At 37.6% G+C, this 19703-nt stretch overlaps 1 protein-coding gene across 1 annotated transcript; it reads right to left on the reverse strand.

Annotated features, from left to right (window-relative positions):
* Positions 1-15023: 15023 nt before the first annotated feature.
* On the reverse strand, positions 15024-15959 carry LOC129017236 (keratin-associated protein 4-6-like). Its single transcript, XM_054457512.1, has one exon. It carries the CDS (start codon positions 15939-15941, stop codon positions 15306-15308), a length of 636 nt encoding a protein of 211 aa, XP_054313487.1. The 5' UTR covers positions 15942-15959; the 3' UTR covers positions 15024-15305.
* Between the last annotated feature and the right edge of the window lie 3744 nt (positions 15960-19703).

The raw sequence follows: 19703 nt of genomic DNA on the forward strand, positions 1-19703 counted from the left end.
TCTGGATAATAAGTTGAGAATAGATTTTATGATGACTAAATCTCCTCTGCTCTCAAAGAGGTTAAAAATAAATTACATAGAATGCTGGTAGGAAAATGTGATGAAAGATTCATCTTTGGGGGGTGATAGGAGGTAACTTGTGTATAATGAGGAATACTGTGATTCCTTTGAATTTTGTGGCTGGTCGGTGAGATACAAAAGATCCCACTGAAATTCCTGTTTCATGTTATTGAATCTATTCAGCTTAAAACAGATATAATGCAACGATTCACTGCTTTTAAAAGTAAAAATACATTGGCATGACAGTTCCCTTTATAAATTATTGTTGGCATGTTCTTCAGAGATGTGGATCATAGGGAACATTTTTGTTCTATTTTGTTGGTGAGTCAAGATACCCACTGAATGTGTTTAACTGAAGTGTTATTGAAAGTATATTTTCTCATACTCGAAAGCTGTTTTCTCTCACAATATATGTTGGAGATTTTGCTTGATACATGGAGAAAAGAAATAAAGGATCAAGCTTTAATTTCTGTCCTACAGAAACTTAAACAAGGCAAATAAGAAACATGTATAGGAAAGAGTTTAGCAACTATTTAGAGAATCATGTGATTAGTGAACAAAATAACAATTATGTATTTAATCTGTACACTTCCAATGAAAGATGAAACAATACTAATAGTTATAATTTGTTGAGTGCTTACTATGTGTCAGGAATTTTCTGAGTCCTCTATAATTGTTATCTTGTTTATACTTCACAAGGATTCTACTACGTAGACACAATTTTTCTGAATTCTTTACATCCAAGGTACCTGAGGCTCAGATAGATTGAAGTCACACAGTCTGTAACAGGGAAAGGGCGTCTCTCCTAGGGTGTTCAAGGAACATTTTGCGCATGAACATTTTGCAATTAAATCTCTCCTGATATTTAAAAACAATTATGTATAATTAAAAAGATGCAAGGTATGTTCTCACTCCTAAGTGGGAGTTGAACAATGAGATCACATGGACACAGGGAGGGAAACATCACACACTGGAGCCTGTCGGGGGTGAGGGACAAGGGGAGGGAGAGCATTAGGACAAATACCTGATGCATGTCGGGCTTAAAACCCAGATGACGGATTGATAGATGCAGCAAACCATCATGGCATATGTATAACTATGTAACAAACCTGCATGTTCTGCACATGTATCCCGAAACTTAAAGTAAAATTTTAAAAAAAATGCATGGTAAGAAACCATCATAAACAAAGTAAAAACACAAATGACAAAATAATAAAAAAAGGACTAGCAATTTATATCACAGACAAAGGGTTAATAGTATATAAAAGACTTCTGAGAGTGGACACGGTGGCTCACACCTGTAATCCCAGCACTTTCGGATGCCAAGGCAGGTGGATTGTTTGAGCTTAGGAATTTGAGACCAACTTGGTTAACTTGGCAAAACCCCATCTCTACCAAAAAAACACAAAAAAGCAAAAAAAAAAAAAAAAAATGGCGAGGTGGCATGCATCTGTGGTCCCAGCTACTCAGGAAGCTAAGGTGGGAGGATTGCTTGAGCCCAGGAGACAGAGGTTGCAGTGAGCCAAGATTGCACCACTGCACTCCAGCCTGGGTGACAGAAGAAGAAAAAAGACTTCTGGAAATAGATAGAAAACAGACCAACAGCCTAATGGGAAAATAAAATGCAAATATTTTACCACCATATAAATATACTCAATCTCATGCATAATAAGAGAAATGAAATAATATGGTATGATACTTCTCACCTGTTAGATTATCAAAAATTCAAAATCTGACAGCATTCTCTGGAAGTGAGATGATGTGAAAATAGGCATGCTCATATTTTTCTTGTGAAGGTTTGGCAATAACTAGCAGCATTATTCTTTGACTCAGCTATCCCAATTCCATAAAATATCTGAAAGATACTCGGGTAAATATATGAAAGATATTGCACAAGACAATTCATAACAGTTCTATTTGGGAAAAAAACTAAAAACTACAACAACACTGGATACAACCCAGGTATCCTTCAATAGGGTACTGGTGAATAAACTGTGGTGCCTTCCCATGATGGAGTACTTTGCAGCTGTCAAAAGGAATAAGGAGTGTCTCTATAGGCTGCTATAAATTAATCTCCAGTAGATATTGTTAGGAGACGATAAAGCAGTGGAGAAAAATGTGTACTATTGTTCTACAACAATGTTTTAAAAATCCAGGATATAAATATCGAAAGTATATTTGCTTACACTTTAAAAAATGACAGAAGAATACAAAGACAGGAGATGAGAAAACAGGAAAGAGGGACTTCTGTCAAAACATCAAATTGTGCATTTTAAGTATATGCAGTTTATTTATTATATGTGAATTGTAACTTAATGTAGCTGAAAAACAAAGAAAAAAATAATGGAAGAATCAACCATATTTGGTGGTGGTGGTGTTGTTGTTGTTGTTGTTGTCTGAAACAGAGTCTCACTTTGTCACCCAGGCTGGAGTGCAATGGCGCAATCTTGGCTCACTGCAACCTCCACCTCCTGTGTTCAAGCAATTCTCTGCCTCAGCCTCCTGAGTAACTGGGATTACAGGCGCCCACCACCACGCCTGGTTAATTTTTGTATTTTTAATAGACATGGGGTTTCACCATCTTGGCCAGGCTGGTCTTGAACACCTGACCTCATGATTCACCTGCCTCAGCCTCACAAAGTGCTGAGATTACAGGCGTGAGCCACCGCACCCGGTCCATGTTTGTTTTTTAAAAATTGACCCATAGAGGATGGAGGGAATAGAATAGAGAAGATAGAAACAGACACTAGATTATTTTTGAATGTATCTTTTTCTGTAGCTTTGACTTTGCACCCATGTAAATATTTTACATACTTATAAAAATATTAAGTTTTAAAAATCTCTCAAAATCACTAAAACCACCACCACAACAATGGAATCTAACTGTATATCTAGGCATAACTTCAGAGAAAGTAACTATCCCAAGGCCGAAATGTTTTTTTCAAACACCTGTTAAGTTTGTTTACAATAACTATACTGTTGTTATTAGTATTGGCAATATTATTCCAAGATTGTTGTGCAAGCATTATGTAATAAAGAAAATGAGTAATTACATCAAGGAACTGTTATTTTTGGCAAGGAATAAAAGAGATTTAGGAAAAAGATATGAGGCTAAGTAAAAATCCTGTAATTATCATTAGAAATGCTGATGTACTTTATCTTTTAAGTAAATATTTTCTAGTTGTGGACACTGAAAAAGTTGAGAGAAAATAATCAATTTAGTAATACTCATCATTTTTACATTTCAATCTTTCATCCCAAATGCCATATTGACTACAAGGAACAGGGGTTCCTTGGAGAAATGGCTGAATATAAGTGTGGGTAAGGAACTATACAAATGAACTTGGAATAGCTTACTATATATATAAAAAAAAATCTACTAGATTCGTGTCAAAAGTAGCCAGAGACCAACTTGAAGTTTGTTATTTGAGCACCAATGGGGATATGAACTGGAACCCACAGGTTCATTTTGACAGGAGTTAAAAAAAATACTTTGGTCAGCTTTGAATGATGTTCCATTAGCAAGATTAACCAAGAAAAGAGGAGAAAAAATCTAAATAACCTCACTAAGAAATGAAATGTGAGCTATTACAACTGACACCACACAAACACAAAAGATCATTCAAGGTTACTATAAACACCTTTATGCACATAAACTAGAAAACCTAGAAGAGATGGATAAATTCAGGGAAAAATACAACCCTCCTAACTTAAATCGGGAAGAATTAGATACCCTGAACAGACCAATAACAACCAGTGAGATTGAACCGTAATTAAAAAATTACCAACAGAAAAAAGTCCAGGACTAGTCAGATTCACAGCAGAATTCTACTAGACATTCAAAGAAGAATTGGTAACAATCCTTTTGACACTATTCCACAAGATAGACTATTAAGGAATCCTCCCTAATTCATTCTATGAAGCCAGCATCACCCTAATACCAAAACCAGAAAATGACATAACCAACAAAGAAAACTACAGACCAATATCCTTGATGAATACAGATGTTAAAATCCTTAACAAAATACTAGCTAACTGAATCTAACAACATATCAAAAAGATAATCCACCATAATCAAGTGGGTTTCATACCAGGGATGCAGGGATGGTTTAACATATGCAACTCAATAAATGTGATACACCACATAAACAAAATTAAAAACAACAATCACATGATCATCTCAATAGATGCAGAAAAAGCATTTGACAAAATCCAGCATCCCTTTATTATTAAAACCCTCAGCAAAATCAGCATACAGGGGACATACCTTAATGTAATAAAAGCCATCTATGACAAACCCACAGCCAACATAATACTGAATGGGGAAATGTTGAATGCATTCCCTCTGAGAACAGAAACAAGACAAGGGTGCCCATTCTCACCACTCTTCTTCAACATAGTACTGGAAGCCCTAGCCAGAGCAATCAGACAAGAGAAAGAAATAAAGGGCATCCAAATCGGTAAAGAGGAAGTCAAACTATCCCTGTTTGCTGACAGTAGGTTGTTCACCTTGAAAACTCTAAGGATTCCTCCAGAAAGCTCCTAGAACTGATGAAAGAATTCAGCAAAATTTCCAGATATAAGATTAATGTACACAAATCACCAGCTCTTCTATACACCAACAGCGACCAAGCGGAGAATCAAATCAAGAACTCAACCCCTTCAACAATAGCTGCAAAAAAAAAAAAAAAAAAACTTAGGAATATACTTAACAAAGGAGTCAAAAGACCTTTACAAGGAAAACTACAAAACACTGTTGAAAGAAATCATAGACGACAGAAACAAATGGAAACACATCCAATGCTCACGGATGAGTAGAATCAATATTGTGAAAATGATCATACTGCCAAAAGCAGTCTACAAATTCAATGCCATCCCCATCAAAATACCACCATCATTCTTCACAGTCGGAAAAAACAATTCTAAAATTCATATGGAACCAAAAAAGAGCCCACGTAACCAAAGCAAGACTAAGCAAAAAGAACAAATCTGGAGGCATCACACTATCTGATTTCAAACTACATTCTAAGGCCATAGTCATCAAAACAGTGTGGTACTAGTATAAAAATAGGCACATGGATCAGTGGAACAGAATAGAGAAACCAGAAATAAACTCAAATACTTACAGCCAACTGATCTTCGACAAAGCAAACAAAAACATAAAATAATATTCTTATTAATTTTTCTCCACAGTTTTCTGTCATTAATTCCATAGTGGATTAGAGTATTTGATTATTGGCTTGTCTTATTTTTATTCTTATATTAACTGTAGCTTCTGTATGTGAAGTTTTATCTCTATATTTACATGTTGATTGTAGCCTTTAGCATAATACTTTTTCCTACTTTGTCTTCTGCAATGCTTTTTGTGTAAATCTAACTTGTGGGATATAAGAATTGTGGCCCCTGCTTTCTTCCATTTGCATTTTCATTATATGTATCTCTGTCTTTACCTTTTCATTTTTAACCTTCTGATGCTTGTTGATTCACTTGTGTCTCTTTATAGACAGCATAATGCTGAGCTTTCCTTTTCATAAGCCAAACTGAAAATCTTTTTTTAAAGTGAGTTGAGCCTATTATATGAATGGATATAATCAATATGCTTAACTTTAATTATGTCATTTTTATTATACTTATATATAATAGTGATATATAATAAGCTATCTTTATATATTTGTTAAATATTTCTCTCGCCTGTCTCTTTATCTTTCTATCTCTCTGTCTTTCACTTTTAAAATTCTAATCTTTCACCTTTTAAATTCTCTCTCTTTCTCAGCGTGCCTTTTGGTATTTAGGAATGTTTGTATTTTGTACTAATGGTTACCTTTATATACCTCATGAGCTCTATTTTTTAGCTACTGTCAGTTGATTCTCTGCTTACAGAAATACTGAAATTATCTAGTTACCTCTTTATTCCTCACTCCCTGAGCATGAGATTTGAATTCCTGGTTAATATCTATAAGGCAATCAGCAAACTTCTACTTTATATATTTGCTCTCCTTTTCCTTCCTGTTTTGGTAGTTGTGCTGTATCGACAGTGTCAGTACACAGCTGTTATTTATCACACTTCCTCTCTTAGGCTTATCGTTCATTCTGTTCTTAGTTCCAAAGGATATATATCGATCCAGACCTCGTGTAGATGTCCTTCCAGTATCTTTAGTCATCTGATTTTATGAAGGTCACTTGTTAATAGATTCTTCAGGATACACCCATGGGGGAGAATATTCACTGGGTTTTTTCATGTTTATAATAGTTTATTTGTGGCCTTTATACCTGAAGTTCAGTTTGGCTGAATTTAAAATCTTTGCCTCACATTTTCTTTCCTTGAGCATTACTCTATTATCTTCTGACATTTTCATCAAAATGTGTGAAAACAAGCTAGTTTTATTTCCTTCTAGTTGACATGGACATTTTGCCTGGATGTTCAAATGTTTATTTTTCTTTAAATGATTATTATGTTTTTCTTTAAAATTCAAGGCTTTTATAACGTTATGTCTCAATTTTGACCATTATGAGCTTATTTTTCCAGCAGGGGTAGCTATACTTATAACAGATAAAACAAACTTAAAATCAACAACAGTAAAAACAGAGAAAGGAGGTCATTATATAATAATAAAGGGATCAATTCAGCAAGAAGATATAACAATTCTAAATATACATATTAGTAAGAGAGTGAGCTTAGTAAATTCCAAAGTCCCTTTGCTACCTGTCCTTTTCTGTACTCTGCTGAAGCAGCTGTGACCATGTCCTGGATCATTTCCTACTTTATTTTCTTATGGAGATGTTGGGGCTCAGAAAACAAAACCCCAAAATATGATTCTTTGGTACGTTGATTGGGGAATTGTGGGGAACAGCAGCTATAAGCAGAGGTTTTCTCTGAGGTTCACATATCTGCCTGAAGACATCCAGGAAAGATACATAACAGGAAAAGAGGCTAAATGTTGACATCACCCCAGAGAGGCTTTGCCTGAAAGACTTTACCTACATAGCAAGACAGCCTTCATTCACCATACATTTCTTTCCCTCACCTTCCCGTAGCTTGTGGACACCTCCCCTAAGAATCCCCAAGACCCTATTCTGATGCTATACAAACTTCAATCATTGGCCCTTCTTCAAGTCTTATAGTTTGTGAGGCTCTGCACATCTGTGTAATAAATTTGTGTGCCTTTTCTCCTGTTGATCTGTCTGCTGTCACTTTTTTCCAGACACTCAAATTCTCAGATCTAGAGAGTAGAGGGAAAGTTTAAAACACACCTACACACTATACATGAAATTAGATCATTACGTTTTTCTGGCTAAATATTTTAAGATGAAGGAAAATATGATTTCCCTTTCTTAGTGTGTTAAGATTTTCCAATCTGGACTTTCTCACAGAATTATCTTGCCTATTTCTTTGTCTACTGTGTCTTCTCAAGATGGCCCATCACATGGATTCAGTCACTGGTATGTACCTGTGATCTGTGTATCATGCCATGATCCTGTTTGGGCAAATTGTTCTCATGATGCCAAGATCTCTTTTGATGTCAAAGAGAAGCAGAATTAGAGTAGGGAAATAAAAAGAAACAAGCTCATCTTTCTGAGTTAGTTACCGGTGAGCAATGAGGAAGACATATCCTATTTGTGAGTCATAAATGCTCATTAGATAGTGGACTCTCTAGACTTCTTCAAAGTATGCAGCAGGTATCATTTCGTCTATTCAATTTGAAACTGTTAATAATGACTCATTGTTTTAAAATATTAATAGGCATTTGGAGTTACTCTGAATAAACTCTCACTGGCCTAATATGGGACTTGGGCACCAAAATGAATATTGGCAGTAATAGATTACAACCCATCAAATAAAATTAAGGATTGATGAGTCCATATTGATATGAATTAAATGGAGAAGTTAAAAAAAGGAAGATGGAAAGTTATCCATGACAGTAGAATGTCAATGAGTAAGTGTAGAAGGAATAAAGGAGTTTCAAATCACCATTTACAGCCATTATAATAAAACTTGATCAAGTAAATATCATCAATGAATGCTATAATTATTGGGTGGAAGTTTGATGGGGAGCAGGATATTTGCACACTTCAAAATATTTTCCCAATAACTGTTTATTAATTTCAAAGGGAAAATGTTAACTTTACTGTGGAGAAACTTGAGAACATACCCTTAATCACAGGATCAAAGTTAGCAGCATTAATAATGGTCAAACTAGCATGTGTCTCCTGAAGTCACACTCTGAAAGGACACATTACTTATGCAATATTTCTGTTAAAATGCAAAACCTGAATATAAGCATGAGGAAACATCAGATAAACTCAGACTAAGAAATATTCCACATAATGACTGGCCTGCTATCTTCAAAAATATTAGTGCCGTCTAATATAAAGACAGTCTGAGCAAGTATTTCAGGTCTAAATAAAGTAAGGAGATATGATAGCTAAATGCAATGTACGAACATGGATAAAAATTGCTCTATAGGATATATTGGAAAAATGGCAACATTTGGATATAGCATGTATATTAGGTAATAATATTGCATCAACATTCAGTTTAATTGATATCTTTACTGTGGTTATACATGAAAATGTCCTTAGTCTTAGGACATAAGTCTATCTCTATCCATGTCATCTCTCTAGAGAGAGAGAAATCAAATGTGGCCAAATGTTGAATCTAGGTGAAGACTATATGGCATAAGGAATTCTTTACTCTTATAACTATTCTGTAAGTTTGAAATATTTTCAAAAATGAAAAAAGTTTAAAAGTAAAATGAATTAGGATTGAAAAAGTATTTTTTCTTTGGCGTGTTAAAAGAAAAATTTAGGCAAATTAAATTTAACAGATTTTAATTCATCAAAGAATAATTCATGAATTGGGAAGCTCCCAGACCAGCACAGGTTCAGAGCAACTCCTTGGCTTCCATTTGGTTAAACAACATTTATGGATAGAAAAAGGAAAGTGATTTGAGTAGTTGCAACTGAGACCATATGATGTTCTACTAAATATCTGAAGATTAAGATGAATAATTGAGTTATGATCACACACCTCAATTATTAAAAGTAGCCCTAATCTAAAAAAAAAAAAGAAAAAAAAGGAAAAAGACAGTGATGTACAGAAAACCAAAGTGAGGGACAGAAATAGCTGGGTTGGTTAGAGCTCAACGTTTGCTTTAGTTGAACATGGTTTAAACAGTTGGCGTCTGTGATTGACAAGAACTGGGCTGCTGTGGACTTGGATACTTACTGGAAAGGTAGGTTATAGTTTGTTTACATATCCAGTTAGGTTACAGTTTACTATGCGTGGAGAAACGTTTATGCCAAACCTAAAATACGTAAAGAGGCAGCTTTAGGCTAAACTTAACAATTGTTAGTATAATAAGAGTGAGGAGTTTGGGTCTTTTGGAGGAAATGCTGAAGTACATAATAAAATTTACTTCATAGGAGCATCTACTATAAAAACCCTTTAAAAATATTTCTAACACAGTAAATCTTTCATCTCCTTGGGTATCTGAAAATAAAGAACTTCTGGCAATGTAGCTGACTGAGTTGATACTGACAGACCCACTTCCTGGTACGAGTAAATATAAATGCTTCAGAGATTTTTTAAAAAATTCAATCGTAGTTGAACTTGAGAAAAGTAGAGAAAAATTCTCATTTGTCAGAAACTAAGAGGGAACTCAAATGGCAAACACTAGCTGATGTCCTGCGGCTTGTGGGAAGGTTTGGCATCCAGTTAGATGCTCTCAGAACTGGAGGCTGGTGGTTAAAACTCAGGCAGGTACAAGAAATGGGACCTGAAACTATCACCAGGCAGGATCTAGGAAATAAGACCCTTATATAAAGTTTACATTCTTAAGAACACTGTTTGGGCAGATTGTTCTCATGATGCCAAGATCCCTTTGATGTCAAAAGAGAAGAATGTGAACTTAGAGTTTACATTCTGAAAGCATTCTTGTGCATAAGATGGAGACAAGAAAACCTTAGTCTGCCTACAGGAATTTTATGTGGTAATAAAGTCATGAACAACTAAACCATGCAATATCACCAAGCTTCCTAATTCATACTATATGCATGGCGGAGGAACCTCAAGGTGAGAAACTGCTGATACTAAATAGTGCATGTCCTTGAAATAATCAGAAACAAAAGCAAAAGGAATAGCACACAGAAAGAACACCCCAAAAAGAAAAAAATATAAAAATAAAAAAGCATTAAGCACAAGGAAAAATAAACCTCTAAGAAACCACACACAGATTGCATGGGATGCCCCACAGGGGTCAATTTCTGCATAAGATAAATGCACAGGCAAATATTACAAAATACGTAAGAAAATAATTTATCATGAGTAGCATAGTAGACACAGGAAAAGGGAATACAACCCCCGGGAATTGAGATAACTGAAAATTCTGAAGGAGACTATATATAAATGGGTTTAAAAGGTAAACAAAAAATGGAAATCTGGGGGTGGGGGGCAAGGGGAGAGAGAGCATTAGGACAATTACCTAATGCATGTGGGGCTTAAAACCTAGATGATGGGCAGGGTGCAGTGGCTCATGCCTGTAATCCCAGCACTTTGGGAGGCTGAGATGGGCAGATCACGAGGTCAGGAGATCGAGACCATCCTGGCAAACATGGTGAAACCACGTCTGTACTAAAAATACAAAAATTATCTGGGCATGGTGGTGTGCACCTGTAGTCCCAGCTACTTGGGAGGCTGAAGCGGGAGAACTGCTTGAACCCAGGAAGTGGAGGTTGCAGTGAGCTGAGATCGGGCCACTGCACTCCAGCCTGGTGATGGAGCAAGAGTCTGTCTCAAAAAAAAAAAAAAAAAAAAAAAAACACCTAGGTGATGGGTTGATGAGTGCAGCAAACCACCATGGCACGTGTATACTTATGCAACAAACCTGCAAGTTCTGCACATGTATCTCAGAACTTAAAGTATAATAAATAAAAATGTAAAAATGAAAATCATAATGAAGAAATGGAATATAGAAAATGACTGATTTGGAAAAGAACAACGTAGAATTACCCTTTGTTGGAACCATCCTTCCTATCACTTTCCTTCTACTTGAACGCTTTCTTTTGTTTTTTGTTTTTGTTTTTATTTTTATTTTTTGAAACAGAGTCTCGCTCTGTCGCCCAGCCTGGAGTGCAGTAGTGCAATCTCAGCTCACTGCAACCTCTGCCTCCTGGGTTCGAGCAATCCTCCCACCTCAGTCTCCTGAGTAGCTGGTATTACAGGCGCCTGCCACCATGCCCAGCTAATTTTTGTATTTTTACTAGAGATGGGGTTTCACCATGTTGGTCAGGCTGGTCTCGAACTCCTGGCCTCAAAGTGATCCACCCACCTCGGCCTCCCAAAGTGCTGGGATTACAGGCGTTAGCCACAGATCCTGGCCTAGTCTTTTTCTTTTAGCAAAGTTTTCTGTTAACCTATTCTCTCATTTCTGTTTTCCTGAAAATAACTTAATTTCATTGTCTTTTTTGTTTCTCTGGGCATATAATTCTCTATTAGCAGTGTTTCCCTTCACAAGATGTCTCTTCGTCGTCTTCTCACTTCCATTATTTCAGTTGGGTTTTAGGCTTCCTGCTCTTTTTGGAAAAGTGTATGTTGTTTTTTCCCCTGTTGCTTTTACTTATTTTATTATTTTATTATAAAATTATATATATATATAATTTAAGGTGTACAACACAATGTTTTGATATACATTGTAAAATGATTACTAAAGGCAAGCTAATCAACATATTCATTGCCTCACATAGTTAGTTGCCTTTGTGTGTGTGTGTGTGTGTGAAAACACTTAACATCTACTCTCTTAGCAAGTTTCAAGCATACAGTACAGTATTAACTGTAGTCACCATGCTGTACATTAAATTTTTAGAATTTATTCATTTTACATAACTGTAACCTTGTACCCTTTGACAGATATCTTCTAATTTCCCTCACCTTCCTGCCCCTAATAACCACCATTCTACTCTCCGCTTTTGTGAGTTTCACTTTTTTTAAGGTTCCACATATAAGTGATATCATGCAGTACTTTTCCTTCCGTGTTTGCCTTATTTCACTTAGCATAATATCCTCCAGGCTCATCCATTGTTGTCACAAATGGCAGAATTTCCTTTTTTAAAGCTGAATAATATTTCTTTATATGTATGCTTTAACATATATTAATATTATTATATATGATGTGTGTGTGTGTGTATGTGTTATATATCTCCATTCATCCTTCAATGGACACATACTGAATCCATATCCTGGCTGTTGAGAATAATGTTGCAGTAAACATGAGAGTGCAGATAACTCCAGGATACTGATTTTTTTACCTTCACATATATACCTAGAAGTGGAATTGCTAGATTTTATATGGTAGATCTATTGTAATTTTCAAAGAAACTTCCATACTGTTTTCTATAATGGCTGTATCCATTTCTTGTTATGTTTATGATTTTCTTTTTATCTTTGGTTTTCAACAACTTTCCTTGATGTGCCTACATGTTGTTTTTCTTTTTATTCACTCTGCTTGGGTTCAGAGATGTTCTAGAATCTGTGACTTGAGGTCTGTCATCAATTGTTTCAAATTGCCCTCCAGTATCTCTTTGTTTATAACTTCTCCATTCTCTCTCCTCTCTTTCTGGGACTCCAATTTACATGTATGTTAGACTTTTCACTATGCTCCAAGTGTGTCTTATGCTATTTTCTCCATTTTAAAACTTTTCTTCTCTCTGCATTCCAATGTGAATATTTTCTACTTCCATTTTGCTGTTCCTCTCTTCTGCCTAATCTTCTGTTAAACTTATTTATTGAATTCTTAATTTCAGTTTTTGAGTTTTTTGGTTCTAGAATTTTCACTGAACTTTTTAAAAATAGATTCTACTTCTTTAATAAAATTTACATTTTTAATCTATTATTTCAAACATATTAATTGTAAGTATTCTAAAGTCAGTGTTAGTACCTGTATGTAGATCATCCTTGGCTCTATTTTCTTTTTTTCTTCTTGATTTTGCTCATTTAGTCATTTTTTTTTGGCATGCTTGGTAATTTTTTTAATTGAATGCCAGAAATTCAGAAATTATATATGAAAAACTGTAGAGGCTGGAAGTGATCTTGTCTTTCAGCTGAAGGAATTTAATTTTTTTCTGAGACCATGATCCCTCAAATACTGCCTGCATAAGTCAACTCCCAATGCTCATAAACAACTGTTTTCTTAGTTTTGTCTAATTGTCAGAGTCATTCCTACTGAGAGGTTGAATCTTCTATCAGTTACTTTGTCACAACTGGAAGTGGAATTCTGTCTTTTAATTTTTTTAAATTATACTTTATGTTCTAGGGTACATGTGCACAACGTGCAAGCTTGTTACATAGGTATACATGTGCCATGTTGGTTTGCTGCACCCATCAACTCATCATTTACATTAGGTATTTCTCCTAATACTATCTCTCCCCCAGCCCCCCACCCCCCAACAGGCCCTGGTGTGTGATGTTCCCCACCCTGTGTGTGATGTTCCCTGTCCTGTGTCCAAGTGTTCTCATTGTTCAATTCCCACCTATGAGTGTCCTTTACTTTTTCAAGTGACCACTCTTTCCTTCATGGGGATTTTGGACCTTGCACTCTGCTAGTTGTTGTCTTACTTCTCTGGTGATTCCTTTCCAGTCTCCTGTGGTTTCTGTTTCTTTGTTTTCAACTTACAAGTGATGGAGTGTCCCACAGCTCAGGGCATAGATATCTTATTCTCAGACACTTATTCCCTATGACCAGGAAGCCACATTCAGTCCCATGGCATTCAAAGTCCCATTTCATATGCTGAGACCAACTGAAGGTTCATTTAATTTTCACCTACTTTCTCTGACCCATTAGGAGTTGTGTGCTATAAGTGATGTGAAGGAATAATGCCCCTACACAGTCTAAATTATTGTTTGTTCATGTAGTAGAACCTACGGAAGTTAAAGATTCATGATTCAATACCACTACATTATTTACTGGACCTTTAACTCCTAGAATATGCATTTAGTACAGAACTTTCTAAATGTTTCTCCTGCTTTTACTAGCTTGAATTGACGTAAAATTTATTTTCACCATTTTCCCCCTAGGATGGAGTTTATAGACCATATTCTGGGTTTAACTAAGAACCAAAATATTCCGTTAGTTGGTTTCTTCTAAGTCCCAATATTTCTCTATGAAAATTTATTTTTGTAGAATGTATTGACCAAGACCATGTGCCCCAAGACCATGCTGTTAAATACACACCACAGAAAAGTCATTAAGGTAGGAAAAATACTAAAATTTGAGTATTTTACATTTTCTGCAATTCCCCAACTTCTCAGAAGATTGATTTTCCCTAAAGGTAATTATTTTGTTGTTAATGGATGGAGATGAAATTAAAGCAGCTGAGAGTGTGATAAGTTGAATTACATGAGAGATGGATAAACCTTAAAGAGTAGCCTCTGGTTTTACAAGAATGGGATAAAAGAGATAAGGGCAGAACAAGATAACAGGATCGGGGGGCATGGGTGGAGGAGGGAAATGGAAAAATAAAGCAAATAAGAGAGGAGTGAGATTGTAGGGAAAGATACACTTTCAAAAATATTTAAGAAAATTTAGCTGTGGGATATAACCCTTCTTCATATTCATAAAAAACTTAACTTAAAATCTTTATTTTTTTCAATACTTTTGGAAACATCCATGTATTGCCATTTTTTTTAAGTCGTTACATGTTGGGATTTTCTTGAAGGTGAGTGAGAGCAAGAATAGGATTCGTTCAGTTGTGTTTTGGGTGGAATTTCTCAGGAACTAAGGACAATCATTACAAAGCAACACAAAAAGAACATTGTATTTCTATGTGATGAAAGTGGAGTTTTATTCAGAGGCAGCAAAAATAAGATACAGAAACATTGCTGTAAAAGGAAATACAGGGTGAAACAATCAGACTTTCAAATCTGAGAGTGAGACATCATTGCCCTGAGTTACCCTGCAAGAACTTCCATGTTTGGGACAGAAGAACTTGGTATCCATAAATACAAATATAAGGTACAAAATTTGGTAAATTCGATTAATTTATTTCTGTAAATAACATCTAATTTCACACTTGGGTCAACATGGGGAACATATATTCTAGATGTATAGCCAGGACATATATCCTAGATATATGTCCAGGATATGGACACACAGTTGGTGGGAATGGCCTCTCCTGAGTTGTCTATGAGATGCACCAGGTCTGCTTCTGTGATGAGTGAGCTGAAGGGGAGGAGATAGGTTCAGGAAAGGAGCTCAGCAGCAAGAGGAGGCACAGCACAAGGGACGGGGGCAGGTGGAAATGACACAGGTTGGGCGATAGCAAGTGGTGTGGCAGGAGACTCGGCCACAGACTGGACGCAGGCAGCAGCAGGGGCGGCAGCAGCAGGGGCGGCAGCAGCTGGATTCACAGCAAGAGGGGCGGCAGCAGCTGGGACGGCAGCAGGTGGGCTGGCAGCACACAGACTGGCAGCACTGGGGCCTGCAGCACCTGGACACACAGGAGCTGGGGCGACAGCAGCTGGAGATGCAGCAGCTGGGATGGCAGCAAGTGGGCTGGCAGCACACAGACTGGCAGCACTGGGGTCTGCAGCAGCTGGACACACTGCAGCTGGGGCGGCAGCAGGTGGTCTGGCAGCACTGGGGTCTGCAGCAGCTGGATACACAGCAGCTAGGGCGGCAACAGGTGGTCCTGCAGCAGGTGGTCTGACAGCAGCTGGGACGGCAGCAGGTGGGCTGGCAGCACACAGACTGGCAGCACTGGGGTCTGCAGCAGCTGGACACACAGCAGCTGGGGCGGCAGCAGGTGGTCTGACAGCAGCTGGGGCAGCAGCAGGTCTCCAGGCCACAGCCGTGGTCAGAGCAGACGGAACCACAACAGGAGCTGACCATGGTGTCAGAGGGTAAAGGTTCTGGGTGGGTTTCCAGGAGAGTGAGTTTCGTGAGTTTGGGAGTCTCCTTGCTGCATGTCCCCTTTTATACCCAGCTGAGGAGCGTTTGTGATTATGAGAAGACTGTTTCCTTGTTTTTGTTTATATGACACAAATGCAATTACTAAATTATATTATTGTGTTTTTCTAGTAAAAAATCCCAATATATAGAAAACGATTATTTCCCTTTTCTCACCCTGGTGTTCCCACATGAGTCACCTCTTGTTTTCCTTTCCTTGGTTTCAGTGTCACATGACTTCAGTCTCTGGGTGTCATGTGACATGGGAGGGCCACTGTAGCTTTTCTGTTTCTCATCTTGATATCATTTTGGGAGAGCTTCTGATTGGGCTAAGATCTCTAGTGGAGAAATGCATGTGTCAATCAGCTGGAATGCTGACAGGAAAAAAGAAAGTATGCTCCTGTTTTTGAGTGTGAGAAATGAGGAAGCTTATGATTCATTGTACATATTCTGGGTGGCCATTGAGCTAACTAAATCCCTAGGTCATTGCAAGCTGTGTTAATTCTCATCACTCTGGTGCACCTTGAAACAGTTAGTAGTGACTCACTGTTTCTAAGGAACAAAGCATCATCTGGGCTTGAGGTGTGTCTGTCTTCAAAAGTGTCCTACAGGCTGAGGTAGAGTAATGTGGATCATAGTTTTTGATCTGCCTTTTGGAATATCAAGTGTGTAATGGTTATGCTTTATTGACATTTTGTTAAAATCTTTTTCATACATTTTGAGCTAAAATGTCTAGCAGGGTTTTTTTAGTATCACTTATTTCTAAGATTTTTTAAGAAGCATTGAGAGGAATATAAAAGATATATTCTTTAACTTACAGGTACTTATGTAACTGTGGACCTCAATTTTAAAAATCATCCACTTTATCTTCCTTTCCTCCCCCCTCACCTCTTCATTCCTTCCCTCTCTGCACACTCCCTTCTGGCAATACTATCTAATATCTTATCTAATTATATTCTTGCTTAAGAAATTCCAGAGGCTAATCTTAAAACAAACCAGGCACAGAGCCCTGAGGAATCCTCTCACTTAGGGGGAATCTTGGACAATTAGTCCACCACCATTGGGCTGAAGTCAAAATAATGCCTCCCAAACCTCTGGACACCCAAGATGGCCATTGGAACAAGACATGAAGACTCAGCACGCTGCACCACCCCTGCATGTCTCCCATGCCAAGTTTCCCTTTCAAAACCCTATGGAAAATTTTAAAATTTAAGATGGCACTTTAGAATGCTAGTTCACTAGCTAAAGGATGTCAATGCGATATATCTTGAGGTGAAATGTTTTTATTTCCTTCACTTAGCATTCTTCTAGTTATTCGTTACCAGTTAGTTCAAACGCCATTTTTCTCCAATATCTTTCTTGGCCTCACACAAAGCAAGGTTATCTTCTTGGTTTACTCGCTCTCCAACTAGAACTAACTTTCCTTTCACCAGCCCTTGCCTCTTATGTGTTGGCTTTCCAGCAGCAAACAGCTGAACCTGGGTCCAGTTACATTTACACAGAAATTGCATTCATAACAAGTTTTTATTTTATTTATTTATGTATTTATTTTTTGAGATGGAGTTTCACTCTTATTGCCCAGGCTGGAGTGCAGTGGCACGATCTCAGCTCACTGCAACCTCCGCTTTCCAGGTTCAAGTAATTCTTCTGCCTCAGCCTCCCAAGTATCTGGGATTACAGCCATGCGTCACCATGCCCGGTTAATTTTGTATTTTTAGTAGAGATGGGGTTTCACCATGTTGTCCAGGCTGATTTCAAACTCCTGACCTCAGGTGATCCACCCACCTTGACCTCCCAAAGTGCTGGGATTACAGGAGAGAGCCATCGTGCCCGGCCCATAAAGAGTTTTTAAATAAAATCCTCACATGATTATGGTTCTAAATAAAGGGTCTTCTTTAGTGCCATGGACATTCAGGGAAAAGCAATTATTCAAGGAAAGAACAAATTACCTTCATGATATTTTCTCTTCCTAGGAATGAAGGGATGTCTCTTGTGAGCTTATGTGGGGCCTGAAGAACCTGGAGATCTCTGCCCTAGTGGAGTTTGTATTCTAGAAGGAGCCAATAGACACATGAATTTCCGATGGAGAATGAGATGATAGAGCCCATGTGTAAATAAGGCACCCCAGAAGTGCAATGGAGGAAGGATTTTCCTCACTGAAAAATCACTGACTTGAGGCGGATTGATTAGTAGGAGAAAAGGCATACACATTTATGTAACAAATATACCCAAGAGCCTTCAGAATGAAAACTCAACCCCTCAATGAGGTACAGAAGTTTATACATCATCTTGAGGTCACAGAAAGAATGAGGGCTCAAAGCATGGCCAAAAACAGGAAACAGGTTTTAGTGGCAAGGCAGGTGTATTGGTCCATTCTCATGCTACTATGAAGAAATACCCAAGACTGGGTAATTTACAAAGGAAAGAGGTTTAATTGACTCACAGTTCACCATGGCTGGGGAAGCCTCAGGAAACTTACAATCGTGGCAGAAGGGGAGGCAAACACGTCCTTCTTCACATCGTGGGAGCAAGGAGAAATGCAGAGGAGAAGGAAGATAAGCCCCTTATAAAACCATTAAGTCTCATGAGAACTCACTATCACATGAAGGTAACCGACCCCACGATTAAATTGCCTCCCCCTGTGTCCTTCCCATGACACGTGGGGATTATGAGAACTACAGTTCAAGATGAGACTTGGGTGGGGACACAAAGCCTAACCATATCAACAGATTATGGGAGGGAGAAAGAAAGAGGCTTGGCTAGCAAAGGGGGTCTTGTTATGTGGATGAAATCTCACAGGTAGCAACTCTCAGAGAAAAGAGATGGTAAATGATTTTTTTCAGAACTCTAAGGGTGTCAGACAGTCAGTTATTCTCTTCTGGATCCAGGAAAGGCCTATAATGAGAAGGCCTGACTGCATTAATGGAGATTCTCTACAGATGCAAATTTCCTTCACAAAAGACAGCTTTGCAGGGCCACTTTAGTGTGCTGGCCATGGGGCAGCCATCTTAAAATATGTCAAAAAATATATTTTGGGGTAAAATATTTTTTATTTTCTTAATTTAACATTCTTCTAGTTGTTTTTTACTGTCCAAATGCCATTTTTCTCCAGTATCTTTCTTGTTCTCACACAAAGCAAGGTCCTTCCTCCATTGCACATCTGTTGTGCCTTATATATGCACAGCCTCTACCATCTGATTCTCTATCAGAAATTCATTTGTCTATTGGCTCCTTCTAAAATACAAACTCCATTAGGGCATAGACTATGATCTATTCATCTTTATATAACAGAACCTGAAATAGAATGAGGAAACATATGTTTAATGCATGAAGATTTTGTCAAGGCTTCTGACACACTGACATTTGAGAATACAAACCATTCAAATAGGTGAAGAGAAAGGGGATATAAAAGGAGCACATAACTGAGATTGCGCGTGACCCTGGCTTGTGATGTGAAAGTGATATGCTGAAAGGTCTGTTTTGAGAAGTAATGAGAGAAGTTGGGATTGATAGCATGTGGGAGAAATTGTGGGTACCCTCAAATCCTGGAAGAAATGGTGGGGAGCTATGAAAAGCCTTCAGGAAGGAATGTTAGGTGATATTGTAACCGCCCAGTGGGTTCATTGTTCTTGCTGCCCAGATAGAGCAAACTTACCAAGACAGGGGAATTGCAATAGAGAAAGAGTTTAATGTGCATAGAGCCAG

Source organism: Pongo pygmaeus, chromosome 19 (assembly GCF_028885625.2).
Source record: "Pongo pygmaeus isolate AG05252 chromosome 19, NHGRI_mPonPyg2-v2.0_pri, whole genome shotgun sequence".
NCBI classification, from domain to species: Eukaryota; Metazoa; Chordata; class Mammalia; order Primates; family Hominidae; genus Pongo; species Pongo pygmaeus.

Bases quoted from the DNA above. Each gene is read 5' to 3' on its own strand.
- LOC129017236 (XM_054457512.1), bottom strand. From the start codon at position 15,941: ATGGTCAGCTCCTGTTGTGGTTCCGTCTGCTCTGACCACGGCTGTGGC.